The sequence below is a fragment of the Carettochelys insculpta genome, chromosome 22, assembly GCF_033958435.1.
Source record: "Carettochelys insculpta isolate YL-2023 chromosome 22, ASM3395843v1, whole genome shotgun sequence".
In the NCBI taxonomy this organism is placed as follows: domain Eukaryota; kingdom Metazoa; phylum Chordata; order Testudines; family Carettochelyidae; genus Carettochelys; species Carettochelys insculpta.
In genome coordinates this window covers 5,981,157-6,007,873 of record NC_134158.1, presented here as the reverse complement: position 1 = coordinate 6,007,873, position 26,717 = coordinate 5,981,157, and the positions used below count along the sequence as shown (strand labels likewise).

The 26,717-nt window shown below is 55.5% G+C and overlaps 1 protein-coding gene across 3 annotated transcripts; it reads right to left on the bottom strand.

Annotated features, from left to right (window-relative positions):
* Window positions 1-9,919: 9,919 nt before the first annotated feature.
* LOC142024938 (uncharacterized) lies at window positions 9,920-24,373 on the bottom strand. Of its 3 annotated transcripts, none has more exons than XM_075017304.1 (6): window positions 24,071-24,322; window positions 21,820-22,392; window positions 20,392-20,511; window positions 19,172-19,356; window positions 11,787-11,890; window positions 9,920-11,580 (listed from the first exon to the last, which is right to left on the bottom strand). In XM_075017304.1, exons 2-6 carry the CDS (start codon window positions 22,004-22,006, stop codon window positions 11,451-11,453), a joined length of 726 nt encoding a protein of 241 aa, XP_074873405.1. In that variant the 5' UTR covers window positions 22,007-22,392; window positions 24,071-24,322; the 3' UTR covers window positions 9,920-11,450. The 3 variants fall into 3 exon arrangements, 2 of the variants coding, with proteins under 2 accessions (XP_074873405.1, XP_074873406.1); XR_012648533.1 differs by lacking the exons at window positions 9,920-11,580; window positions 11,787-11,890 and adding exons at window positions 11,898-12,994; window positions 14,492-15,522 and having other exon boundaries at window positions 24,071-24,373; XM_075017305.1 differs by lacking the exons at window positions 9,920-11,580; window positions 11,787-11,890 and adding an exon at window positions 14,001-15,522 and having other exon boundaries at window positions 24,071-24,373.
* Between the last annotated feature and the right edge of the window lie 2,344 nt (window positions 24,374-26,717).

Sequence of the window (26,717 nt, the reverse complement as noted above, 5' to 3'; positions counted from 1 at the left end):
GCAGATCCACGCCCCGGCTCTGGCGGCAGCGCTGCTCTGGACACACAGGCTAACCCGGCCTCCTCCCCGCGACTAGGGGTGCTACCGCCGTGTGTCCCGGCCTCAGAGGAGCAGCACGGCGCGGTGGGGGCCAGGGAAGAGCCCGTGTGTTTCACACCATTCCTGGGAAAGGGCAGCACAGAAGATTCAAGGGCAGGGGACCGAGTCCCTCCCAGCCAGTGGTGGGTCAAACGAGGGGCATTGAAAGCAGCTGCTCCGACCCCGTCCAGGCGGAGGAGAGCGAGCGAAAGCGTTTCCCCTCCAGCCCCAGGACAGAGTCTATGCAGAGGTAAGTCAGGCCCGTGTCTGACCTCGGTCCCCCAGCTGGAGCGGGGCTGGGTACAAGGCAGGACGTGACAGACAGCAGAGGGCTGCAAAGGCAGGCGGGCAGCCCGGGCGAGAAGGACGGATGCAGAGACTTGCTCCCAGTTTATGACGCCTTTGGAAGCTCCCCTGGTGCCAGGCTGCAGCTGCTGTCCTGGCCACCCCATTGGCTTGGGAGCCGCCATTCACACAGCAGCACAGAACCACGGGGTCAGAAGAGACCTCGGGAGGTCGTCAGATCCAACCCCCTGCTACAGGCAGGACCAACAATTACGTCATCCCAGCCAGGGCTTGGGCAAGCCGGGACTTAAAAACCTCCAGGGATGGAGATTCCACCACCGCTGTAGGTAGCACATTCCAGAGCTTCACCCCCCGCCTGGGGAAACAGCTTTTTCTAACATCAAGCTTACAACTGCCCCCACTTGCAGCTTGAGACCATTGTTCCTTGTTCTATCATCTGTCACCACTGAGAACAGCCTCTCTCCTTCCTCTTGGGAACCCCCTTCAGGAAGTTGAAGGCTCCTATCAAATTGCCCCTCAGTCTTCTCTTCTGCAGACTAAATAAGCCGCAATCCCTCAGCCTCTCCACATAAATCATGTGCTTGTTATTTTTGTTGCCCTTCACTGGACTCTCTCCTGTGTGTCCACTTCCTTTCTGCAATGGGGAGGCCCAGAATTGGACACACTACTCCAGATGTGACCTCAGCAGTGCCGTATGAAGGGGAACAGGAGAGGGCTGGGGTGGAGGTGTGGGTGCAGGGTGTGGGTGGGAGGGGTACAGGAGAGGGCTGGGAGTGGAGGTGTGGGTGCAGGGTGTGGGCGGGAGGGGTACAGGAGAGGGCTGGGGGTGGAGGTGGGGGTGCAGGGTGTGGGTGGGAGGGGTACGGAAGAGGGCTGGGGGTGGAGGTGTGGGTGCAGGGTGTGGGTGGGAGGGGTACGGGAGAGGGCTGGGGGTGGAGGTGCGGGTGCAGGGTGTGGGGGGAGGGGTACGGGAGAGGCCTGGGGGTGGAGGTGTGGGTGCAGGGTGTGGGCGGGAGGGGTACGGGAGAAGGCTGGGGGTGGAGATGTGGGTGCAGGGTGTGGGCAGGAGGGGTACGGGAGAGGGCTGGGGGTGGAGGTGTGGGTGCAGGGTGTGGGCGGGAGGGGTACAGGAGAGGGCTGGGGGTGGAGGTGTGGGTGCAGGGTGTGGGCGGGAGGGGTACAGGAGAGGGCTGGGGGTGGATGTGTGGGTGCAGGGTGTGGGCGGGGGGGTACAGGAGAGGGCTGGGGGTGGACGTGTGGGTGCAGGGTGTGGGCAGGAGGGGTACGGGGGAGGGCTGGGGTGGAGGTGTGGGTGCAGGGTGTGGGCGGGAGGGGTACGGGAGAGGGCTGGGGGTGGAGGTGTGGGTGCAGGGTGTGGGCGGGAGGGGTACGTGAGAGGGCTGGGGGTGGAGGTGTGGGTGCAGGGTGTGGGCAGGAGGGGTACGGGAGAGGGCTGGGGGTGGAGGTGTGGGTACAGAGTGTGGGGGGGAGGGGTGCGGGAGAGGGCTGGGGGTGGAGGTGCGGGTGCAGGGTGTGGGCAGGAGGGGTACGGGAGAAGGCTGGGGGTGGAGCTGTGGGTACAGAGTGTGGGGGGAGGGGTACGGGAGAGGGCTGGGGGTGGAGGTGTGGGTGCAGGCAGGAGGGGTACAGGAGAAGGCTGGGGGTGGACGTGTGGGTACAGAGTGTGGGGGGGAGGGGTATGGGAGAGGGCTGGGGGTGGAGGTGTGGGTGCAGGCAGGAGGGGTACGGGAGAAGGCTGGGGGTGGAGGTGTGGGTGCAGGGTGTGGGCAGGAGGGGTACGGGAGAGGGCTGGGGGTGGGGGTGGGGGTACAGAGTGTGGGCAGGAGGGGTACGGGAGAGGGCTGGGGGTGGAGGTGTGGGTGCAGGGTGTGGGCAGGAGGGGTACGGGAGAGGGCTGGGGGTGGAGCTGTGGGTACAGAGTGTGGGTGGAGGGGTACGGGAGAGGGCTGGGGGTGGAGGTGTGGGTGCAGGCAGGAGGGGTACGGGAGAAGGCTGGGGGTGGACGTGTGGGTACAGAGTGTGGGGGGGAGGGGTACGGGAGAGGGCTGGGGGTGGAGGTGTGGGTGCAGGCAGGAGGGGTACGGGAGAGGGCTGGGGGTGGAGGTGCGGGTGCAGGGTGTGGGCAGGAGGGGTACGGGAGAAGGCTGGGGGTGGAGCTGTGGGTACAGAGTGTGGGGGGAGGGGTACGGGAGAGGGCTGGGGGTGGAGGTGTGGGTGCAGGCAGGAGGGGTACGGGAGAAGGCTGGGGGTGGACGTGTGGGTACAGAGTGTGGGGGGGAGGGGTGCGGGAGAGGGCTGGGGGTGGAGGTGCGGGTGCAGGGTGTGGGCAGGAGGGGTACGGGAGAAGGCTGGGGGTGGAGCTGTGGGTACAGAGTGTGGGGGGAGGGGTACGGGAGAGGGCTGGGGGTGGAGGTGTGGGTGCAGGCAGGAGGGGTACGGGAGAAGGCTGGGGGTGGACGTGTGGGTACAGAGTGTGGGGGGGAGGGGTACGGGAGAGGGCTGGGGGTGGAGGTGTGGGTGCAGGCAGGAGGGGTACGGGAGAAGGCTGGGGGTGGAGGTGTGGGTGCAGGGTGTGGGCAGGAGGGGTACGGGAGAGGGCTGGGGGTGGGGGTGGGGGTACAGAGTGTGGGCAGGAGGGGTACGGGAGAGGGCTGGGGGTGGAGGTGTGGGTGCAGGGTGTGGGCAGGAGGGGTACGGGAGAGGGCTGGGGGTGGAGCTGTGGGTACAGAGTGTGGGTGGAGGGGTACGGGAGAGGGCTGGGGGTGGAGGTGTGGGTGCAGGCAGGAGGGGTACGGGAGAAGGCTGGGGGTGGACGTGTGGGTACAGAGTGTGGGGGGGAGGGGTACAGGAGAGGGCTGGGGGTGGAGGTGTGGGTGCAGGCAGGAGGGGTACGGGAGAGGGCTGGGGGTGGAGGTGTGGGTGCAGGCAGGAGGGGTACGGGAGAAGGCTGGGGGTGGACGTGTGGGTGCAGGGTGTGGGCAGGAGGGTTACAGGAGTGGGGCACAGGTTTGGGTGGGGGGAGGGGTGCAGGAGCAGACTTCCACCCAGACACCACAGTCAGACAAGTTGTGAATTATTGAAAATCTTGTTCCTCAGTTGAGAAGTTGCTTCAGTCCCCACGGGGCCGACGTATTTCCCCATCTGACAATGTAACCAGGAGCATTGGCCATAATGGCACCAGCCGAGCACAGAACAGGAACCGACGCCGGCACTTGGACGGGGTTGTGTGGAACATGCAGCCGCCAAGGTGTCATGGCAGCCAATGGACATACAGAGGGAAAGGGGTGAATTCATAAATAACCAGTAGAACAAGGACACTTTAGCATTAGTCAGGCAGGATGCAAATAAAGAAGAGGAGAGAGACCCCCTGCAACGTGCATTAGGTATGGTCTTGGCACCACAACACTTGATAACGTCGCATCCCCAGGCAGCCGGGGCACGGCCATAGACCTGGGAAGGGGCCAGACTGGGGCGACCGGTGAAGATGGGGACAGTGACGGTGCTGCAGAGGACAATGGCTAACATGGCAGGTTGCATTGCAAGGGATACTTCTAATAATAGTCTAACTGGGCCTGACTAGGGTTAGGATTCTGGGACAGGAACCCACCAACCCTCACAGTGATCGCTGGGAATGTTTATTCATAACCTTTAGATCAGGCGACACAAGAGCTTTAGAGGATCCAAGTTCTCATCTGCATTAACGAAGGAGAGGTGTAACTGACTCGTCAGCGGGTTCTGGATGAGCTCTACGGACATCTACTGGTGGGCTGTGGAACAGAACTTCACGAGCTCATCTTACGGGCATGGGCTCGCCCACCCCGCCTGGGTGTCAAGCATGATGGGATTGCTTGCCTCAAATTGTCACTTGTGGCTCATTTTGGCTCCTGGTCTCCTTATTGTTAGGAATGGGGTGATAAGAGGCGTTCGCCGTGCATGAACCGAGGGCAGCAGATGCTCTGGCTTGGCACTAGCTGTGAGAGGGATGCAGAGAAGGGCCAAGTACCAGAGGGCCGGCCCTGTTAGTCTGTATCTGCACAAACAACGAGCAGTCCTGGGGCACATTATAGACTAATAGATATTATGGGGCACAAGTGCTCGTGGGCAAAGACCTGCTGCATCAGAGAAGGGACAGGCCTGTCAAAGGGACCTTTGGTTGCAAGTTCCTTTTCTGCCCTCAGAGGGCCATGCTTGTGAGTGGGGAAGCATTGGCGCCCACAGGCACCCGGGGGGAGGGGTGAATTTCCCAGGTCACAAGAACAGAGCTTGAGCTGGTTTCGTGTTGTATGTTGGAGAACCCCCCCGCCCCCCAGCTATTAAATGCAGCCCTTGTTGCAGCCAATTCCATGGGCCAGAAGGGTTACGTGCTGGAAAGCCCCTCTCACACGACATCCATTTATTACCCTCAGCGAGGGGGACCCCGTGGAATGGTTTAGCTGAGCTGTGCAGGTAATGCTGTTCACAGACACCAGCCTGCAGCACCGGGACAGGTGATTCCCAGGCTGCTCTTTGCATCACATGTAACACCAGAGGCCCCTGCAAGGTTTTCCCCTTTCCAGCTCCTTTGGGGGTGATCTCAGGGGTATCCCAGACCTCCACCAGGAGCCTCCAGCGGAGCAGGAGACCTGAGTCCCAGGCTCAGCATCCGATAATCTCTTACAGCTCCAGGGACAGCTCGAGATACTCAGGGGCTTTGCCAGAGAGCACCTGCTGCAAGGCCAGCAAGCTCAAAAACGGCTGTATAATCAGGGACCCCACTACAGATATCTGACCTGGAGACCAGGTTCTTCTGTTGTTTCCATCGTCCAAGTCAAAGGCTGAGGGCAGGTCCCACCGGAGGTGGGGGCCTGTTATTTGTGTGTCACAGCAACAAGAAGACAGAATTTCCCATGGACCTCCCAAGGGCTGGGAAAGCCCACGAGGGCTTCCTGACAGCCCCTCCCCCTTTTCCCCCAGCGGGGAGTCACTCAGGAGTCCCACCAGAGCTCAGCCAGGACGAACATACACAACTGACTCAGCTAACCCGGCGCTCCTGCTGTGCTCTCGTCCCGGCTGGGGAAAGCCAGTTACGTTACCTACTCTAGACCGGACAAAGGGGTAGTGGCAGATTCCCCCAAAGAGGACATCTAGGCTACATCTACATGTGCCCCAAACTTCGAAATGGCCACGCAAATGGCCATTTCGAAGTTTACTAATGAAGCGCTGAAATGCATATTCAGCGCTTCATTAGCATGCGGGCGGCCGCGGCACTTTGAAATTGACGCGGCTCGTCCAGACGGGGCTCCTTTTCAAAAGGACCCCACCTACTGAGCGCATGGGAATAAGGGGACTTCGAAGCAGGCGGGGTCCTTTCGAAAAGGAGCCCCGTCTGGACGAGACGCACGGCGCGTCAATTTCGAAGTGCCGTGGCCGCCCGCATGCTAATGAAGTGCTGAATATGCATTTCAGCGCTTCATTAGTAAACTTCGAAATGGCCATTTGCGTGGCCATTTCGAAGTTTGGGGCACATGTAGACACGGCTCTAGAGAGAAACCAGCTTTCTCTGCCCCACACCTGCTGGCCTGTGTGGACAGCCACCATCTTCCGGCAGTTAATGGATCCATTATTGTGACCTATACACTGCTGCCTAGATTGGTGATATAGCGAGTTGGTCACAGAGCCCCCTATGATACCACACCATGATATTTCCTTGGACCAACAGGCTATTAGGGTATATTGTGTTTCATATTATGACAATAGACCCGTGCTATAGACCTCACAGAAAGGCTCCTGCACACAGAAGGAGTAATGGACGCTGGTTGGTGACTGGCTTGGTGAAATCTATAATTATAAAATAAACCACCAGTTTGGGAGACCGTCTGCTCCGTTCTTTGCAGCTTGCTCGGATAGCACGTTATGTGCATCGCCCTCCAGGGACCACAGCCAGACCATCACGGTGCTGCTGGTTGTAGGATAACAAGGGGTTTCCCCAGGCCAGAAGGTAGATGCATGCAGGCAGCAAAAGGAATATTGATGAAGATGCTGGGGTAAAATAGCAGCAGCCCCCCTGGCTGACTGAAGGGACAGACTCCAAGTGTTATTAAACCCAAACCCTGGGGCTGCTCTCAGACTGGGCAGGCCCCAGCTCCCCCCTCATCCCATCAGGAAGGGCCCAGCTCTTTTAACTTTGAAAACAATTTATTTATCCCTTTAACGCCCGTGGAACATGGCTGCAGGTTCCAATAAATGAAGAACCTGAGGTTCACAGCATCTGTACTTTGGCCACTTCAATCCAGAAAAAAACACAGGTTTTTGCCACAGGCTCCTCCAGCATTTACATGCCAATGGCACAAGAGTCACAGACCCCTGCCTGGTTCTGGAAATAAACTTCCAGCCCCACCAGGGATTTCTCTTTCCCCTTCCCTTTACTGCTCCCCCCCAACACGCAGTGTGGGTCACTGGAGCTTTTTTCACTTTCTTTCCCAGCTCGACGTCTCCCACCATGCCCCAGGTCATCACTCAGGGCAGCGTTTTGAGCTCTGCCATTCTGCAGCCAGGTAAACAGAAAGCGCCCTCTGCCCCTTGCACGCCTGGGAACTTTGGAGAAGGAGCAGAGACAGTCGCATCCAAAGGTGAGGGAGGCAAACCGCTGCTCTGGTGCTGCGCCCAAGCCTTGCTGCTTTATAGAACTGGACTCAAGGGTGGGAGGGTGGGGACCCCCGGTCCCCAGGCAAGAGCCCTGTGGGTGCTAGCGAAGGCCCTGAGGCAGCAGAAAGAGGACGTCTTCTGGTGGGTTAAACTGCAGGTGAAGAGGCAGAGCTGGGCGAGGAGATGGGACTCACAGAAGGGTCGCTGAGTGTGGCAGACAGCCAGGAACTGCTCTCAAGTCCTGAGGCCCACGGGCACTCAGCAGCAACTGGACGTGGAGCAGGGGAAGAGAGGGGGGTGAGTGGCTCTGTCTTGAAGAGTACAGAGGGGAGGAAATCACAGAAGCAAATGGGGGGTTGTTTCTGGGAGCTGGCTTAGCCCTGCATGGCTACTCCTTACATCCAAGCAGGCCTGAAGTGCCCTGGAGATGTCCCACTCCCACTTGTTGTGGCTGTCAGGCTCCAGAACTCAAAGCCAGACCCCGGGTTTCAGAAACCTGAACAGCAAGCAAAGGCTAGAGCCACACAGGAAACATGCTAAACCCCATATCCAACTGCAAGCTACGGAAGCCATATTCTGTTAAAACTTTGCCAGTTAAGCTGTGTTTTTATACTTGCTGATGTTATAAAATCTAAAATTTGCTCTCATTCTTTGATACAATAAGCAGAGGCTAGCCAATGGGGATAAGGGTGCCTGAGCAGGTGATCATACCAGCCTTTCAGCCACCAATTAAAAGCTATCCTCACAGCAAAGATAAGACACAAAGCAAAAAATAAAGTCAGTTGAGCAACATAAGGCAATAAAGTAAAATAAGCCAAAAATAGCATGGGAAGCAACCAATATTATTTAAGGGAAAACCCCAGAATATAAGTATAAAAAACCTTATCAGTCAGTCACTCATTGCGAGCTGGAGGACAAGGGACCTTAAGGTTGCCATTTGGGGACACTCAATAGGACAGCTGAGCGCTGCCATTGCCAGCCCAAAAAAGATACGGGGGCCGCCCGCAACATCTGTACACCAGATCGTTTAAATACCTCCATGCTCCAGGAGGACTTGGCTTAGGTGAGACCTCACCCGGCTAGGGGATCAGGCCCCAGTCATTAGTAACAGCTCCCAGGAGCAGTAAAATGGCCTCAATAAATGTAACCTGAAACCAAAATTGCCCTCAGGAACACAGGAATTAGGGGAACCTCTGGTAGAGGGTCCCCACTGTAAATGCTGGCAACAATCACCAAGAGATAGGTCTCGTCAGCCCCCACTTGGCCCTGGAAACTCCACATCTTTAGCTGTGAGGTCAGCAACAGCATAATCAAAAAGGAAAAAAAAAAATCAGTGTTCTGTGTTCCAGGTCATCCCTGGTTACACATTCTCCCTGCTTGTGTCGTAAACACCAGTGTATCTTTAATTGTTCTTCTCCTGTTCTTCTATTAATAAACTTTATAAAAAATAAGTACTATTTACACCTTAAGGCCTTTTAATCACAATAATTACTAATTATTAAAATAAACATCACTAATTAATAAATATTAAAACAAACAACAACATTTATCAATGACCTGGATGAGGGGATTGGATTGCACCCTCAGCAAGTGTGTGGATGACACTACGCTAGGGGGAGAGGTAGATACGCTGGAGGGCAGGGACAGGGACCAGACTGACTTAGATAAATTGGAAGACTGGGCTGCAAGAAATCTGATGAGGTTCAATAAGGACAAACATTGTTACGGGCTGGGGTCCAACTGGCTCGGTAGTAGTTTTGCAGAAAAGGATCTGGGAGTTGTAGTGGACGAGAAGCTGGACATGAGTCAACAATGTGCCGGTGTAGCCAAGAAGGCTAATGGCATATTAGGTTGCATCAAGAGGAGCGTTGCCAGGAGATCCAGAGAAGTGATTGTTCCTCTTTATTCGGCTTTGGTGAGGCGGCATCTGGAGTTCTGTGTCCAGTTCTGGGCCCCAGTTATAGGAAGGATGCGGATACACTGGAGAGGGTCCAGCAGAGGGCGACCAAAATAATTAGGGGGCTGGAGCGTATGACGTATGAAGAGAGGTTGAGGGAATCGGGACTGTTTAGTCTGCAGAAGCGAAGACTGAGGGGGACTTGATAACAGCCTTCAACTTACTGAAGGGAGGCTGCAGAGAGGCTGCAGAGAGGCTGTTCACAGTGGTCACGGATGGCAGAACACGGAACAATGGTCTCAAGTTGAGGTTGGGAAGGTCCAGTTGAACATTAGGAAAAACTTTTTCACGAGGAGGGCGGTGAAGCACTGGAATGGTCAACCCAGGGAAGTGGTGGAGTCTCCATCCCAGCAGGTGTTTAAGTCTCACCTTGACAGAGCCCCGGCAGGGCTGACCTGATGGGTTTGGTCCTGCCTTGGGTAGGTGGCTGGACTCGATGGCTTTTTTAGGTCTCTTCCAGCTCTTTTGTTCTATGAATCAACAATATTAATAAGAGGGGTAAGAGTCCACACCCACTCCAACCTGATGCATAACAGTCGGTAGCAAGCGGGAATCACCAGCCGCGACCCAGCAGCTGCCAACCAGCTTCTCTACCAAGAGAGCAGCTCTCACTCGCTCTCCTGGCACCACAATTCACAAACACACCATTTTTTGACATAGCCTCCTGCCAGCATTTATACTCCAATGCCCCAAGAGTCACAGACCCCTGCCTAGTTCTGCGAATAAAAAAACTTCCACCCCACCAGGGACTTTTCTCTTTCCCCTTCCCTTTACTGCTCCCCCACCACGCAGTATGGGCCACTGGAGCTTTTTTCACTTTCTTGCACAGCTGGACGTTTCCCACCATGCCCCAGGCCATCACTCAGGGCAGCGTTTTGAACTCGGCCATTCTGCAGCCAGGTAAACAGAAATTGCCCTCTGCCCCTTGCACACCTGGGAACTTTTAAAATCCACGTCCTGCGGGCTGGCTCAGCGCAGAATGTGCTCACAGCCTGTTCTCAGGCAGGCCGAGCTGGCTATGGCTCCAACCACTTGGCACGCCCCAGAGCTTGGGATCGTATCCGTGTGTGGGGTGAGGAGTCAGCGATGTAGAACTTGGACACATTCAGCCACGTTTCTTCCTCCCTGGTTAAGAAGGGGGCTGATTGGAACACACTGCACAGCAGCGGCAAGTCTCACCCAAAGATGAGGGAGGGAAACCATCGCTCCAGTGCTGCACCTCAGCCTTGCTGCTTTATGAAGAACTGGACACAATCGTGGGGGGAGCCCCTGTCCCCAGGCAAGAGCCCTGTGGGTGCTAGTGAAGGCCCTGAGGCAGCAGAAAGAGGACTTAACCCAGCGGATGAAGAGGCAGAGCTGGACGAGGAGGTGGGACTCGCAGCAGGGACGCCTGATGTGGTAGACAGCCAAGAACTGCTGTCCAGGCCTGAGGCCCATGGACACTCAGCAGCAACTGGATGTGGAGCAGGGGAAGAGAGGGGGGTGAGTGGCTCTGCCTTGAGGAGGGCAGAGGGATGGTGGGGGGAGTCAGAGAAGCAAAGGAGGGAGGGGTGGTTCTGGGAGCTGGCTTAGCCCTGCACGGCTACACCTTACGTCCAAGCAGGCTGAAGCGCTCCGGAGATGTCCCACTCCCACTTGTTTTGGCAAGGTGAGCGGTGCTACCATGGGGAGCTGTGTCCCATCACTTGCAGAAGTGACCTGTTCGAATGGTAGAGGAGCAAAGTCAGCCACTGTGTCACCCCCATTTCCCAGGGGCACAGTCCTGTGCAGCCAAGTGCAATTTATCACCCACTCCAACCTGATGCGCAACAGTCAGTAGCAAGCAGGAATCCGCAGCCTCAACCCAGCAGCTGCCACCGGCTTCTCTACCAAGAGAGCAGCTCTCACTCACTCGCCTCGCGCCGCAATTCAGGGGCCAGCTCAGCACACAGCTCCAAGCAGGTGGTTTTGCACTTCCCAAAGTTATTTAGTCCCTGGTCTTCATCCCACACATGCATGACAGTAACACCCTGCCACACCGTGCTGGTTTCCCGAGCCCAAAAATGACAGTCTGCCCTGTACGCGTGCTTTGAAATAGCCAAATGCAGTGCCAGGTCATTGCTGTCCCTCTCACTCAGTGTTGTCTACCTCCAAGTCCTCTCCCTCCAACAGTAAGTTCAACACTAGCTCTGCTGCAATGGACTATGTCCTCACAACCCTGAAGAGCACAGGAGCAAAGTGTGAGATCCCTGATTTCTCACAGCAGATGTGGAGAGCGCAGCAACAAATGACAGTTTCACAAATGGTGCAAAAAAACAGTCAGAAGCCCCTCTACGGCTGGGAGGCAAAGAGGTGCTGTTAGGAGCTTTTCCACATTCCCAAGATGCCCTCTGCTCCATTGTGCATTTCCACAGCGCCTAGCCAAAGTAGCTGTTGCCAGGTATGATGGGATGCATATCCAGTGCATTGCTCATCCAAATCACAGTCACATTGCTAAGCTTCCTGGTTTCTGTCCTGCTCTGCTGCAGAGCCAGCGGCCTTCCCTGGAGCAGCCTGAACTAGCAATATCGTTGCGGTTCAGAAAAGCACACTTTTCTCGTCCCACGATTTTAAACCTGGAAAAAAAAAATGGTAATAAAGTTATTAGAGTAGGTTAAACCAACAGCAAAAATCTGGCCCTGAGCAATGTGCCCAAAGGTCACAGCACGAGGTGGGTAGAGCCATGAAGTGAACCAGATTTCCCAAGTCACAGCCCAGGGCTATAACCACACGGCTATAACCACACACAGTTACTGAGCTAACAAAACTAAAAGGAACTCACCAGTTATTGAATTCGGTACCATTGGTCCATTTCCAGGGTTGAGTTGGTTCCCTCCACAGGCCGATCCAATAATCGGCACGGCCTTTATAGCACATCAGGAAAGTCTGTTAAAAAGGGAAGTGACTATATTACATCTGTATTATGCACCATTTCAGGTGTGCCCTGATTCTCTGAGCTACCAGCAGGGCACTGAGCAGGTGGACCAGGCTGAGAATTCTACACCGATAAATGACAATCCAGGCTCTCAAGCAGCACTTGTCTGCTCCATGAACTACAGGGCAGTTATCCCTGTGTGGGCATCATGCCAAGTCCAGTCTTGTGTATCAAATGGAGCTGGATGGAGACTTTCCATCAAAAATTTGAGAGAAAAATGTATTGTCGGCAAAAATGAATTTTCCCACAGATAAATGTCACTGTCACTGACTTTTTTCCAATTTTGCGCTGAGCAATAATTTTGTTTACATCAGTTCAACGCTGAATTACCAGGATGCCTCATACCTCCAGCCTCCTCTACGGGTTGGACTGCTGCCAACTACATCTCCTGTCATGCACTATGGTTTTGGTGACACCCTATATCCCCTATTCACCATTTCTAGATGGTTGTTACATTGTGTGTGAAGTTTGCCTTGTGAGCAATCTTTTGAAAATTCATAATCTGCTGAATATTATGATTCTGGTGAAATATGTATAATATCACTTCATGACAATATGGGAGATTTTGCTGCATAAGTTACTGAAATATGCTGTCAAGTGTAGGGAACGCCCACAAACCAGAGACCACAACTCTGGCAACCCCAGGCAGATATCAAACACAAAGGGGCTATCATTTAAGCAACTATTTTTCAGCAATGAGAAGTTGTAAACCAAGAATTTGTATTTTCTCTCAGAAATGCTTCAAAAAACACACACACACACGTTTCTGCTTATCTGTAGCCTGGTGGGGGAATGGGCAAAATGAGGTGGGATACACAAGAATAGTGACAGTGAGCTCATCACTCTCTCTCCATGGCCACTTACAGGAAGGTGATCAATTTAAAGATAAAAGCAGCATCATTGAACAGGGTGAATGGTCCAGTCCTGTTGGTTTTCCAACCAGCACAAACTGCACTAGACTTTTGGTGAGAAACTCCTTTGTTCCTTTAAAATGCATTGCCTTGAGTAAATGGCTTTGTTCCTTTAAAATGCATTGGCTTGCATCTTTATTACAACTGTCAATTAAAACACAGTTAACTCAAGGAATTAATGCAAAGCAAATTAACTATAATTAAAAATAGTAACAATTGCTGATTTAATCACATTTTTAATCAATAGCCAAATACTAATTAAAATGTATTCATTCTGGATGTTTCTCTACATTTTCATATACATCGATTTCAATTGCAACACAGAACAAAGTTTCAGTGAGCACTTTATATTACAAGTGCATGAATACCTGTTCTCAGTTTCAGGTAACACTAAGGAGTGAGCAGAATCATCTCCTATAATTGTGAACTTGTTTGTCTTAGAGATTGGCTGAAGAAGAAGCAGGTCTGAGTGGACTTGTAGACTTGTTTTATATCACTGCACTCAAACAGGAAACCTGTTAGAGAGCCTGCATTTTTAAAGTCGCGCTTTCAAAATAAAGGGACTACAGTATAGCACGTGTATGAGATGAATGGAAAAGCACCATTTCTCTTTTTACAGTGCAAGAATGTGTGATAAAAACGTAACTGAGCAGTGTACACTTTCTATTCTGTGTTGTAATTGAAATTGATCTCTTTGAAAATGTAGGAAAACACCCATAACATTTTATAATACCTTTAAATTGGTATTCTATTACTGCTTAGCAATGCAATTAAAACAGATTATTTCTGACCTCTTTAATCTCCTGGTTACTTGTAGTTTTTAATCTTCTTCCATCATTTCTTCCGTCACTCTGGCAGTGTCTACACTAGCCCAAATCTTTGAAATTGTCATGCAAATGGCCATTTCGAAGATTACTAATGAGGCACTGAAATGCATATTCAGCACCTCATTAGCATGCCGCCAGCCATGGCTGTTCACAATTGCCACTTCTGGCTGCTGCACGGCTTGTCCAGATGGGGGCCCTTTTCGAAAAGGCCCCAGAAACTTCAAAATCCCCTATCTGGTGATAGGAATAAAGGGATTTTGAAGCTCCCGGCGTCCTTTCGAAAAGGGCCCGTCTGGACGAGCCACACTGCAGCGAAAAGCAGCAATTTCGAAGAGCTGCAGCCGGCGGCGTGTTAATGAGGTGCTGAATATGCATTTCAGCACCTCATTAGTAATCTTTGAAATGGCCATGGCAAGAGTAATGTAGCCCCTACATGTAACACAGGAAGGGCTGGGTACAGCGTTCATGCATTCCCCTAGGAGCGCCTTTACGTGCTCATGGCTGCGAGTGTGCAGGGAGCTGCTGTTCACCGCAGAAGCATTGTAATAAGTACTTCAGGCTGGAGAACTAAGGGGAAATAGCCGCTTAGATTGCATCCTGCTCGTTTCCTACTGGCTGACCTACCACAGTGCATTCTGGGAGATGTAGCCCAGACACAGCTGCCAGCACTCAGAGCAGGGCAGTGAATCTCACAAGTTACAGTACCCAGACGGAACCAGAGGACGTTCAGTGCTGAACCATACTGACCCAGAAGGTCTGGGTTTGACAAACCAAACTGGTTTCATGTGCGCATGTCAAAAGACATTGATCTTACCAAGTGTCCACACCGGACCGTTTCACACCTTTATGGAACTGAACAGGAAAATAAAAGGTGAGTTATTTCAGCCTCTTATCCTGAACCTGTGTGATGGAGTGAGGGATACGTGTGTCTCTCTCAGAGGCTATGGGGCTCCTGCTGAGGGTAACCGAGGCAACCAGGTGACACCTTTGTACTGCAGACAAAGGAGGAGGTGGAGCCTGAGGAGTTTGAATTGGAACTGGGAGTCGGAAAGCAGTGAGTCTGGGGTGGGAGAGAGCGAGACCAAGGAGGGGGCAAGGCCCCAGCTCTGAGGGGCCCTCGGGGCCTCCTCTCCCCAACATGGATTGGGCTGGCTGTCTCTGCCTGCTGCACGGACTCCTCTATACAACGCTGTGTTCTGTTGGCTAATAAACCCACTGTTCTTTTGTTGAGCGAGAGTCACTCCTGCCTGCGGATGGGGTGTAGAGCTTGTGGGACCCCGAACCCCACCACACTGGTGTCAGGAATGGGATGTTCTGCACCCCAAGGATGGAGCATCCAGCAGTAAGTGACGGGGGTCCAGGAGGAAGAGGTGGGACCAGCAAGACCCAGGTGTGCTGAAGGGCAGTGAGGTGCAGTTCCCCAAGGCGGAGGGGCCTGCGACCAAACCCGAGCAACTGCGATCGTGGTCCTCGAGAAGAGGTGTCACACCCGAGGAGGGGTTACTCCTAGGAGTCCGTTGGAATCAGTCCCAGAAGGTGGAGGGGCCGAGGGCCCAACCCCCAGGAACAAGTGACCCGCAAGGAGGCTGACACGCTGAAGGAGTTCTTCCCAAGACAGTGTGGTTGTGGTCCTTGAGAGTGGGTGTCACACTGAAGGGGTTCCTCTGGGAGTCTGTTGGAGACAGTCCCAGAGGGCGGAAGGGCCTACGGCCTAACCCCGGGGAGCTTTGACCCTCAAGGTGCCTGGCACACTGAAGAGATTCTTCCAGGAATCGTAGGGTGCAGAGGGCATCAGCCTGAGAGCCTGCAACCACACTCAGCAACTCCACTGTGAAGTGGCAGCACCTGGAAACCAAATAGGGATTAAAGGAGCTGGACAAGGCAGCGTGGATGTGCAGTGGCAGAGCTGAGGGTTAAGGAAATTCCTGCAGGGGTGAATCCAGATTGGGGCAGGGAACCCTGGACTGCATGGAGCTCTGAACTGAGTGGCCTGCTGCAGCTCAAGGAGGGAAGGGGCAATTCCAACCCATCATCTACTAGTGGCCAAGGCAGGCCTGGGCCAAGGAAGGTGCCTGTGTGTCTGTGCAGGAAAGCAGCTTGTCCACTGGGAATTGTCTGTGAGAGAAGCTGCTTCGCCTTCTGGGCATGTGTTGAGACCAGCCAGGGGGGCTGGGACAAAGGAGATAGTGTCTCCGATTTTCTGTCTGTGTTGAACAGCAGCAGCCTGGGGAGAGAGCAGCGCCTGCATTTGAAACAGGTGCCAACGAGGAAACTAGTCCATCGTTTGAGGAAGATTCCCCAGCCTGGGGTGGCTGGAGAGGGAACGACCTGGAAAGAGCATTCCAGGTGTGACTCTGAATCCAGCCATGGGGCCTGGAACAGAGGGAATGGCTCTGGGATGGGCAGTGGCAACCCTGATTAGGACGCTGGTCCTTGGTGCAAGAAAGGTGCTTCTGCTCCAGGGAAGTGAATTCTGTCTGAGCCTGTGGGAGCTCGAGATGGGGCCAAGATCCCAGAGGTGGATCTGAGGGCAGCTGAAGCCCAGATGGGAGGTGGACCTACCTCTGTGTCTCTCACGGAGGATGATGCATTAACTCGGTCTGATCCAGTTAGTATCATCAGGGAATCCCAGAGGCCAGATGATTCTAGTACTTGTTCTTTGCCTGATGCTGAGGTGTTACTGGAAGGGGTTAGAGGACTCTGTCCTACCAGAGTCATCCTCTAGCCAGGACACAGGAAGAGTAGACTGGCAATGGAGTTACGCTGACTGATGAAGATAAAGAAGCTGGTAGCAGAAGGGAGGAAAGGGACCCTGACCTTCTGTCTGGTGGTCCTAGCTGTCTGCCTGGAGGGGCATTATGTGGGAATCTGCCTGATGGGCCAGAAGTGATCCTGGGCATAGGTGAAAACCCAGGAGCTGGTTGCGGCTCAAGGGAGCAGTGCCCCCGTGGAGGTAGACAGGGGTGAGTTGTTTGAGGGAGCTCTTAAGAGACTCTCCCTGAAACTTTTCCTGATCCATCTGTTGGGACTGCAGAAAATGAGAGGAAAGGGAAGGAGAGTGAACAGAAGAAGTGCTTGTCTGTAACAGCCAGAGCCAGCCCTCTGCCTGCGGAGAAGTTTGTTTCAGCTCCTGATGGCCAGGACCTGCCTGAGAGTGAAACCACTGGCTGTGCTCTGCAAGGGTCCAAAGCAGGCAGGGTAAAGGTTTCTCAGGAATTGGAAGTTGGTCCATGTAAAGCAAAAACTATCAGGGAACGTGAGCAGCCCTGTGATAACCAAGTAAAACAGATGCACAGTCACTCTGTAGGATGCAGGAGAGCACCAGCAATTCCCCATCTGGTGGAAACACTTATATTCTCATACTGGACTCCACTTCTGATTCCCCAGGGAGGCAGAAGGACAAAGGAGCTTTGGGCCTGGTGGGCCAGTAAGGGATAAACAGGGATTCCTTCATGTGCATTCTGTGTCTGGGACTCACAAAACAACTTTTAGAAACCAGTTTGGTTTGCAAATTTCCAGACTGGCTGGGAGAGGGAAGTCTCCCTGAGATCATCAATGGCCCAGCTCTTGTTAGAAGGGAGGGTGCACCCAGAGAGAGAGAGAGAGAGAGAGATCAGATTTCCACCCCAAGGAGCAAGAGAGATTAGAACTTGATGGTGCAAAGAAAGGCCTCAGTCATTTAGCCCCAAAATGCCAGATTCTCCAGGATGTTACACAAAGGTTGTGGTATACTTAAGAGTAATGTAAATGTGTAATTGCAATGGGTTTGTTCTTGTTACTCATGCTGACTGCCGTAACTGATGGATGCTACTACCAGAAGCTGTAGAATTGTACCATGTACTGAATGTTTGGGAAAAAAACATGTAACACGGCGACATTGATGTAGAAGCATGAATTGTATGTTGAAGGAGTTTGTAATTCTGAAATATCACCATTGTTCCCTGTAACTAGTCTTGCAACCTCTCCCATGAGAAGGGATATTCCAAACCTATTGTGTGGCATGGAAGGAGAAACTGACGCACACAACCATTTTGGTGGTCTGGCTAAATGCCAAGGGTGGAAGCATTTGTACCTTCCTTTATTGGACTGTAACTGAATTCCAAACATGTGCTGGAGCAGCTGGATGGACTGGTGGGCAGAGAGGGCAGAGGCCCAGACCAGAGAAGAGCCATTTGATCTGCTGGTGCTGCAGCAGCTGTATGGGCTCTGCCTGCCTCGACTTGAGAACGTGGCTGATGGACCAGAGACCGAAGCAGGGAGACCAACCAACTTGAGCAAACTAAAGGGACTTGTCCGGCTACATCACATGAAAAGGGCCAAGACCAAGCTCCTTACTTGGAGCCCCCCCGAGCAGGATTATGACATGAAGGTGGTAACATCAAGGGGAGCACCAAAGGTACAGCCAATGCCCTATCCTGTGGGGAAGGCCCCAAATTTCCCCAGGTCACCGGCTGAGTGACCCCGCTCAGTGTGGTCTGGAAGGGGGGAGAGATGTGATGGAGTGGGGGATAGGCGTGTGTCTCAGAGGGTGGGAGGCTCCTGCCGAGGGTAACCGAGCCAACCAGGTGACACCTTTGTGCTACAGACAAAGGAGGAGGTGGAGCCTGAGGAGTTTGAATTGGAACTGGGAGTTGGGAAGCAGTGAGTCTGGGCTGCGAGAGAATGAGACCAAGGAGGGGGCAAGGCCCTGGCTCCGGGGGCCCCTCGGGGCTTCCTCTCCCCAACATGGACTGGGCTGGCTGTCCCTGCCTGTTGTACTGACCCCTCTCTACAACGCTGTGTCCTGTCGGCTAATAAACCCGCTGCTCTCCTGCGGAGTGAGAATCACTCCTGCCTGCAGACGGGGTGCAGAGCTTGGGGGACCCCGAACCCTGATACTACATTTGTTTTTACCCTGAATCTCTTAGACTGGAAACTGCAAATTTCGGCCGGGCTCTGCTATGTAGCAGTCCCTTGGCTCTGCTCTCAGCTGCTTTCCAGGCCTTTGGCATTCTGACCAAATCCTGCAATTTTTACTGAGAGTCACATGTATTTTTGGTGCTTTTCTTAACCTCCAGCTCCTGGAGCCAGGGCCGTACATGTTTCCAACCCTCAAGGATAGTGAGGAAAACTCCCAAAGGGTCAACACTAAAAATCAAACTAGAAGCCCCCAGAGCTGGTTTTTAAAGTCAGGCTCATGGCGTTGTGCTTTCTGATGGTGCATATCTTCCAATGCCTGGGTTAGCAACGCTGCTTCTGTCACATAAATGGGTCTGGGAACCGGCTGGATTCCTCTGCTGGGAATTCCCTGGGAGCTGACAGTGTGCTAACCTGCACCGCTCCAACACGTCGTCCGCGTGTACAGACAGGCCAAAGAGCGGCTGGAGCATTCTGCACGGAGGATGGGAAGTTGTCCTAAATTCAAGCCGCATCTGGGGCCCTGGCAGCCCCAGGACAAGCCCAGCCTAGGCTGCCTTTGTCACCCCCACCCTGTGAGCCCAGGAACTTGTCTCACCAGTTCCTGCGGGGTGTCGATCACAGCCAGGGAGGCGCCGTGGGCAGAGCAGTTGTTCTGGCTGTCGGTCCAGTTTGCTTCAACTTCTGAGAAATAGTAACACTTCCCCAGGTACCCGAGCCAGCCGTCGGGGCAGGCGGCTCCGGGGCAGGCGGCACCAGCTGGGCACAGCTCACATGTCCCTGCTGGAGAGGAGAACGTAGCAGGTGAGAGATCTGCCCGTCTGCCGCTGTAGCCAAGGGAACAGCCTCCCCCCGCCCCACCCACAAACACTGACACTGACACTAACATGGAAGCCACCCACCTTAGCAAGCTCATCCCCTCTAACAGAGGCCCCTGTGCCCCCCACCCCCGTGACACCAGCTGTGAATGTGGAGCCACGTTCCAACCCTGGGCTCCTTTGCTGCAGCCCCAGTTTTGTCCCCTGCAGCCGCTGCCAGCGAGACACGACTGCACCTCACATCAGGCACTGCCCCCTCTGGCTGGCCAGGCTGGCGTGTGGGGAGCAACACCCGGGCAATGGGCTGGGCTCAAAACTGTGCTCTGAAAAAAGGCTGGAGGGGCCGAGGCTGCAATTGGTATCAACCAGCCAGTGAGATCCTTATAAACATCCACCAACGGGGCTATTGCTTTGAGCACCCACAGGTGAGGCCAGATACAGAATAGGTGCAGCCAGCCAGCAGGTGGTGCTGGTATCTCTGACGGTAACAGCAGAGGGGCAAAGACCCTCTGGGCCCCTTCACGGAGGGGGAGCCGGGGGACTTCCAGGGAAGCTCAGATCCCGGTTCCCATGGAGCCAGCAGCCCCCCCGAGAGACAGGGCCTGGGCCTGTTCCACAGCAAAGCCGAGTGCAGGGCCAGGGCCGGGTGCTCCGGCTGCGTTTGCTGCTGTTCCCAGCTCACTCTCTCAGTTCTACTTAAAGGAGGCTGGTGGGGGCAGGTAGCTGACAGCCAGGCCTAGGTACAGCCCCTCCTGCCAGGCCGGGGTAACAGTGACTCAGGGCTCTGGGGAGCCACGTGAGTTTGGCTGACAGCGGGGTGAGCCGGTGGATGGTGGATTTGGACACTGGGGATCAGAACACCCCACAGAAACACCGAGGGGTCAGCCGGGGTGGAGATGGGGGAGGAGGCAGGGGAGGGAGAGAAGTGGGTGAGGTTGTGATGTTTCGAACATCGATTGCAAAGGTGCGGAGGTGGGGTCGGTGTTGGCGCTGCACTCACCTGGCTGGGCTGTGAGGAGGACTGTGATGAAGATGAGGAGGAGGATGCTCAGGATGAGGTTGAGAACCAGGATCTGAACTGCCCAGCGACGTGCCCTTGATTTCAACCCAGCCAGGAAACCTGTCACAAAAGTCACAAATGCTCATGCTGCTGCTGTGGCCGGGAGGACTGGGCCCTGCACGGATTAGCAGCAGCAGCTGGAGCAGGGTTAAAGCATAAGGGTGGGAGGATACTTTGCAAGTTAAGCCAGAGAAACGTAGAGAGCAGGACATGGAAATGTTCCTTCCCGGTGAGGAAAGGTCCTTTTGCCTTAAAGCAGGAAAAAAAGTGGGTTTCAATTTCAGATTTCACGTTTTCCCTTCCAACTGGTTCCAGGGAACATGTGTATCTAGAGAAGGGGAGGGGAACGTAACATTTTGAATCCAAACCCTATTCTCCTACTTCAAAAGCACAACTCTTCCCAACGTAACTTGTCGCCATGACACCCCACACCACTTTGGAACAAAAAATCGTGGCGGAGAAGCATCAGCCATGTTGAAAAAGCCTTTCCCACCCAGCAGACGTGGGTGGGCGTGGGATCAGCGCTAGTGAGGCGACGAGGCAGGGACTGACGCAGGTGGACCAAAGCAGCGTTTTCCAGAGCGTGGCACCTCTACCACTGCTGGTCTCAAAAGGACTCAAGGGGAACGTGGCAGAAAATAAATGACTAAAACTCAGGAGATGAGCACTGGGATGGGGACACTGATAAGACAAAGTCCCGAAAGGGACACGCCAATGTTTCAAATCACCTAGGCTGGGGCTACACTAGAGTTTTGGGCCCCAGAAGGGGCCTTCTGTCGACAGAACTCAGGGGCATCTACACACTTAAAGCAACAGCTCAACAGAGCTCCGCATTCGCCTCGATAGCGTTATCCCTCAAAGATCTGAGGCATAACAAGCTCTCAGACTGCTGCCAGAGGTGCCGTGTAGATGCTTCTGGCGACAGAGGGCGGCTTCTGCTTGGCGGGCAGCCCTCTTTGCAGAGCCGCCATTCCGCTTGCTGGCGCCAGAGGGCAGTGCAGTCTGGCGGCTCTGTCCACAGAGCGAGCTGTGTGTATAGATGCAATCTGATGCCAGAGGTTCTGTCCAGATTTCCCTGCCGACAGATGGTTCAAGTGCGGACACAGCCCTAAGAAACTGTTTTGTTTGTTTTTACAGCGCTACAGAACTGCTGGTTTGTTTTGTTAGGACACAGACTGACGCGGCCACCTTGCTGCCACTATTACATTGGGAAACATTGATCACTGATCTCAAGACAGAGCCAAAGGCCTTGGCTGACTCCAGTGTCCTTTACACGGACCAGCCACTAGAGGGACACAGAGGCCCTCCCTGTGAGAGCCATTTGGGAAAAGGAGGTGAGAGGACCCCTGGGGGCAGCTCGGGCTGTACCTGTAGGACCAGTCGCGCTTCTCTTCCCACCCTGGGAAGTGATGGTAACACAAGTGTCTCCGTCTCGGGCCCATGGGGTGTTCTGGGAACCCAGAAGTGGGTCTGGCTCCGTCTTCTCAGCAGCACACGACCCGCTCCTCATCTCTCGTTTCTCCAAAACCCTGGTGGGCTTGAAAACTGGCGCCATGTTCACTGGAATCCCTTCTCTGCAGCCAGCGGTAGCGACGCCCTGGTGCCCCTGGGTCTGGCTGGGCCAGCAGAGCCCTCTGCAAGGACAGTCTCGAAGCAGCTCACTCAATTACAGCCCAGGCGCAGTTTGGCTAAGTGGGGTGATCTGGGAAAACCCCTTTTAAATACAATTTGATGGTGAGTTTTGCCCGAACTCTCCGACCAGCCAGGCTGGGTCTGAGCTGTGTTTGAATGAACTGTTTCAAATCTCTCCTTGGTGCTCCTTTTATCGCCAGGGTCAACCAGGCCTCAGCAGGTGCTGACCAAACCAGTTCCAGGTCACAGAGTCATCTTTGCCTTGGTTCTCTTCACTGGCCTCTGGTGGGGTGTGGGTTCGAGGGTTTCCTGAGGAGAGAGTTTGAGTCGCTCAGGCTGGCTGGTGTTTTATTTGCCCAGCCCCAGCTGACAGAGCTGAGGCTACGCTGGTTTCTCTGCACCGATTGTCACCTGCAGGGTCCCAGAGCACCAGACAGGCACAGGGAAGCACGTGCCGGGCTGGGGTCCGTTCCATGCACAGAGAAGGGGGCCAGACCCCCGGCTGGTGTGACCTGGGGCAGCACCACTAAGGCCAGACCCCCAGCAGGTGAAATTGGCCATCGCTCCACTGTGGTCAGTGGGCCAGAGCCCCAGCTCTGGTTTTACCTGTTCATAGTAGTTCCAGTCACCCCTGAACCGGCAGGAACAATCAGTGCCTCTTATGCAAATGGGCACAAGAAACCATTAGGATTCAGCTTGAGAACCTGGAATAACTCTCGTGGATGGGCAGTTCCAGATTGCTGCCCCAGGGAGACACCCCGTGGGGTCCCTGCACCCCTGGCAGGACAAGGGCCAGGAGAGCAGCAGCAGCTGACGCAGACATCCCCGGCAGGGCCCTGGGACAGCAGTGAGCAGCCGCTGCGCAGCCCTGCAGGGCGCAGCCCACCTGCAACTGCAGCCAGCACCAGCTGCTTCTACGGGAGGGGCCAGACACCCCCCCCTGCACTGGCCAACAATGGAATAACCCGCCCAGAGACGGACTCCCCCGCCCCATTGGTTACACGCTGCGGCGGGTACGTGGCGCAGGTGGGCTCAGGGCCCCTCCCACTGCAGGCTACTGGGTAACACGGAGGTGGGTTCGAACAATGCAGGGTCCCATTGTCCTTACAAAGGCCCAGGCAGGAGTCGGAAAAGATGGACCCAGGCGACGTCCGGGCAGCGAGTCCTGCAGGCGGGGGCGGCTTGGGAACGGGCGGGGCCCTGGGCAACCCCGGCACAACCCCCACCTCCCCCAGCGTATTACGGTATTAACGCAACACCCGGGACTGGCTTGAAATCTGTTCGCGCCCCTCACGGGGCGGTTCCGTTGCACCGCGCGGCACAGGCCGGCCGGCCCCCTCCCTCCGCGCCATTACAGCCCATTGTTTCACCACAATGGCATTAGGGGGCGTGTTTCCCCCCCGCGCCGCCGCCGCCGCCCGCAGACTCGCTGTGCCGGGAAGGACAATGGGTTGTTCGCTGGCGGGGGGCGGGGCGCGGCTCATTGGTCTCCGAGCGCAGCTATTGTTTAAACCAACCAACCAACGGCCTCAGGACACCCCCCGCGGGAGAAGCGGCTCCGCCGCCCGCCCGCCCCGGGGCGCAATGGGGGAGGGGCTGGGGCTGCCTCGGCCGGCTGGAAATCGACACAGTCCCGCTCCCCCCATCACACGGCGCAAGAGCGGCGCCCCCCGCCCGGCCGCGAACCCGAACCCCGGCCGGGCCGCAGGGGGTCTCGGCAGGACACGGGCTCAGACCCGCCCCGCGCGGAGCGGAGCGAGCGGCCGGGCCCAGCCCCGGGGGGGGGGGTCGCTCTGCCCCGGCCCCAGCGCGCAGGGCTCGACCCGGGGGCGCTGCAGGGGAAGGGGGGAGCGAGCGGACCCCGCCCGCTTTGCAGCCGCGTCACCTCCCCCCGCCCCCGCCGGAGCCGCCCGGCCCGTCGCAGGGGAGCGGGACCGGACCGGACCGGCCCCCTCCCCTCCCCTCCCCTCCGCGCAGCGCCGCTCACCTGGCCCGGGCCACGGACTGCAGCGCGCGGCGGCGCCGCGGGGTTTTATCTGCAGCCGCTGCGAAAGTGAAACGCCGCGTCTGCTCCGGGGCGGGAGGGGCCCCCAGGGAGGCGGCTGCAGCCGGAGGCGGCCCTGGCCCGCCGGTAAATGCCCCGTCCGGCTCTCGGGGCGGGGCGGGGGGCGGTGACTCTTGAGCCGGCAGCGGAGCGGATCGGGCCCGGGGCTGCGCTCGGTGTCCCGGGGCCGATCTCATAGAGCCGGAAGGGACCTTGGGAGGCCCCCGAGTCCCGTCCCGTCCCCTCCCCCGCGGGGCCGAGCGCCTCTCCCGCAGGGGGTTTCTGTGAAGTCTGTTGGCTCCAGCCCGCTAATGGCCCCTTCAGGGACTGGGCTCACAGCCCGGGTTTCTCAGGCCGATGCTCTGTCCGCTCAGCTGTGCCTCCTTGTAGCCTCTGGCCTTGTTTAGGTGGTTGCACAGTGGACCCCCAGCTTGTGCAGGGGTCGCTCTTGCTCTGAGTGGCAGGTAGCCCAGCGCCAGGCACCAGCTCCCCATCACTCAGCGACGTTAACCCGAAATACACGTAACTCGAATGTGCATCTCTCGGGGGTCTACTGTAAAGTAAACTCCTGTTCACCCAGTATCCGATCAGCCGGAGCTCTCAGGTAACTGTAACAGCGGCAAACCCTGAGCCGTGGCGCAGCTTCCTTTGCTTTCCTTCAGACCGGCCCAGGGTGCTGCGCAAGGCCCCCCGAGGCTGAGCGGGCTCTGCCGCCTGGAGTCAGCCACCCCGCAAGTGTCTCCTCGCGCTGCTCAGCCACCTCCACCACCCCGCAAACGGCTCCTGCTGTCCCCACCAAAAGGTGAGGGGGAGTTGGCGCTTGGGGGTGGGAGGAGATGAATTTTCTTCTTTGGGGGCCGCTGACCACTGCCTGGGCCTCGCCCCAGCCCCCTCCATTAACTGAGTATTTTAATGTCCAGCAACCTCCCGGTTCCTTGGCTGCTGGATATCGAAGCGTTTACCGAGGGTACTGCTGTGTTGCCAACCTCTGCAGTAAGACGGTAGCCCTGGTACGTTTGAGTAAACATGATGTTTGTGAGCAGATTCAGCTGAAAAAAGTGGTTGTGCTGTGGAAGCGTCTCCCTGAAGTGTGCCGTGTGACTGCCGAAGTTGGGAGCCACCGATCTGTGGCAATAGCTCCCCCGTTTCCTTTTACTGGGAAGAGAGATGGGCACCTGCTCCCTCCACCCGTCAGTCTGAGAGCTCCTCGGATGGGATCGCAGATGGCACACGTCCTTTTAGGGAAGAGAGGAGCAGTCAGTGGAGATGGGCTGGAGCTGCTGTCCTTTCTGTTAAAGTCCAAGCCAGCTCATCCTGGGTGCTGGTTGGGTGCTGACATCAGCCTGGCCTGGCCTGGTCAGGGCAGGAGATCTCTCCAAAGTAGGATGCAGAAGGCCTGGGGTCCCAGGAGAGGATGGGGCTGTCAGGGCAGTCGCCATGGTGGCTGTCACTCCTGTAGCCAAATTTTCACCCCAAAACCTTTTCAAGGCCCCTCCCAGATGCAGAATAGCCGCCACCCCCCTTGCTTTGTTTCCCTAGTGAGGCCGAGTTTCCAACAGTGACCTAGGGACAGATGATGTGGAAAAAGCTGAAAAAATGTGGGTTTTCTTGCCTTTGGCTTCACAGACAAGGTCAGCCCCCAGAGTGCTGCACTGGGCAGGCAGCACAGCATGGGAAGGAGCTGGGCAGCCCTGAGTGGGGAAAGAACAGGTTAAGAACTGTTTTGAAAAACTAAACACACACAAATCCGTGGGTCCGGATTTAATGCATCCAAAGTTACTGAGGAAGTTGGCTGATGTGATCGCAGACCATTGGCGGGTATCTTTGAAAACTCACCGTGATCGGGGAGGTCTCGGACGATTGGGAAAAGGCACATGTAGTGCCCATCACTAAAAAGGGGAGAAGAAGAGTCAGGGGACCAGTCAGTGTCACTCGTTCCCTGGAGAAATCATGGAGGAGATCCTCAGGGAATCCATTCTGAAGCACTTGGACAGGAGGAAAGTGATCAGGAACAGTCCGGGTGGATGTACCAAAGTCATGCCTGACAGATCAGATTGCCCTATATGATGAGGTAACTGGCTCTGTGGAGATGGGGAGGGCGGTAGATGTAATATACCTGGACTTTAGCAAAGCTTTTGATAGAGTCTCCCGTAGTAGCCTTGCCAGCCAGTTAAAGAAGTGTGGATTGGATAAGTGGACTGCAGGTGATAGGAAGCTGTCTCCATGGTTGGCCTCAATGGGTAGAGATCGAAGGCTCTATGTCTGGATGGCGGCCGGTATCAAGCTGAGTATCCCCAGGGTTGGTCCAGGGGCTGGTTTTGTTCGACTCCTTCATTAATAATTGGGATGGTGGGATGGACTGCACCCTCAGCAGATTCGCAGATGACACTCAGCTGGAGGGAGAGGTAGACACGCTGGAGGGTAGGGAGGGGGTCTAGAGAGACCTGGACAAATTGGAGGATTGGGCCAAAAGGAATCTGATGTGGCTCAACAAGGAGAAATGCAGAGTCCTGCACTTAGGATGGAGGAATCCCAACCATAGTTACAGGCTGAGGATCAACTGGCTAAGTAGCAGTGCAGCAGAAAAGGT

What these genes read in the sequence shown, in the direction of transcription:
- LOC142024938 (XM_075017304.1), bottom strand. Translation starts at nt 22,006, where the DNA reads ATGGCGCCAGTTTTCAAGCCCACCAGGGTTTTGGAGAAACGAGAGATG. An exon ending in CCTCCTCACAGCCCAGCCAG is followed by an intron (nt 19,357 to 20,391) that starts GTGAGTGCAGCG and finishes TCTCCTCTCCAG; the next exon opens with CAGGGACATGTGAGCTGTGC. An exon ending in GGTACCGAATTCAATAACTG is followed by an intron (nt 11,581 to 11,786) that starts GTGAGTTCCTTT and finishes TTTTTTTTCCAG; the next exon opens with GTTTAAAATCGTGGGACGAG.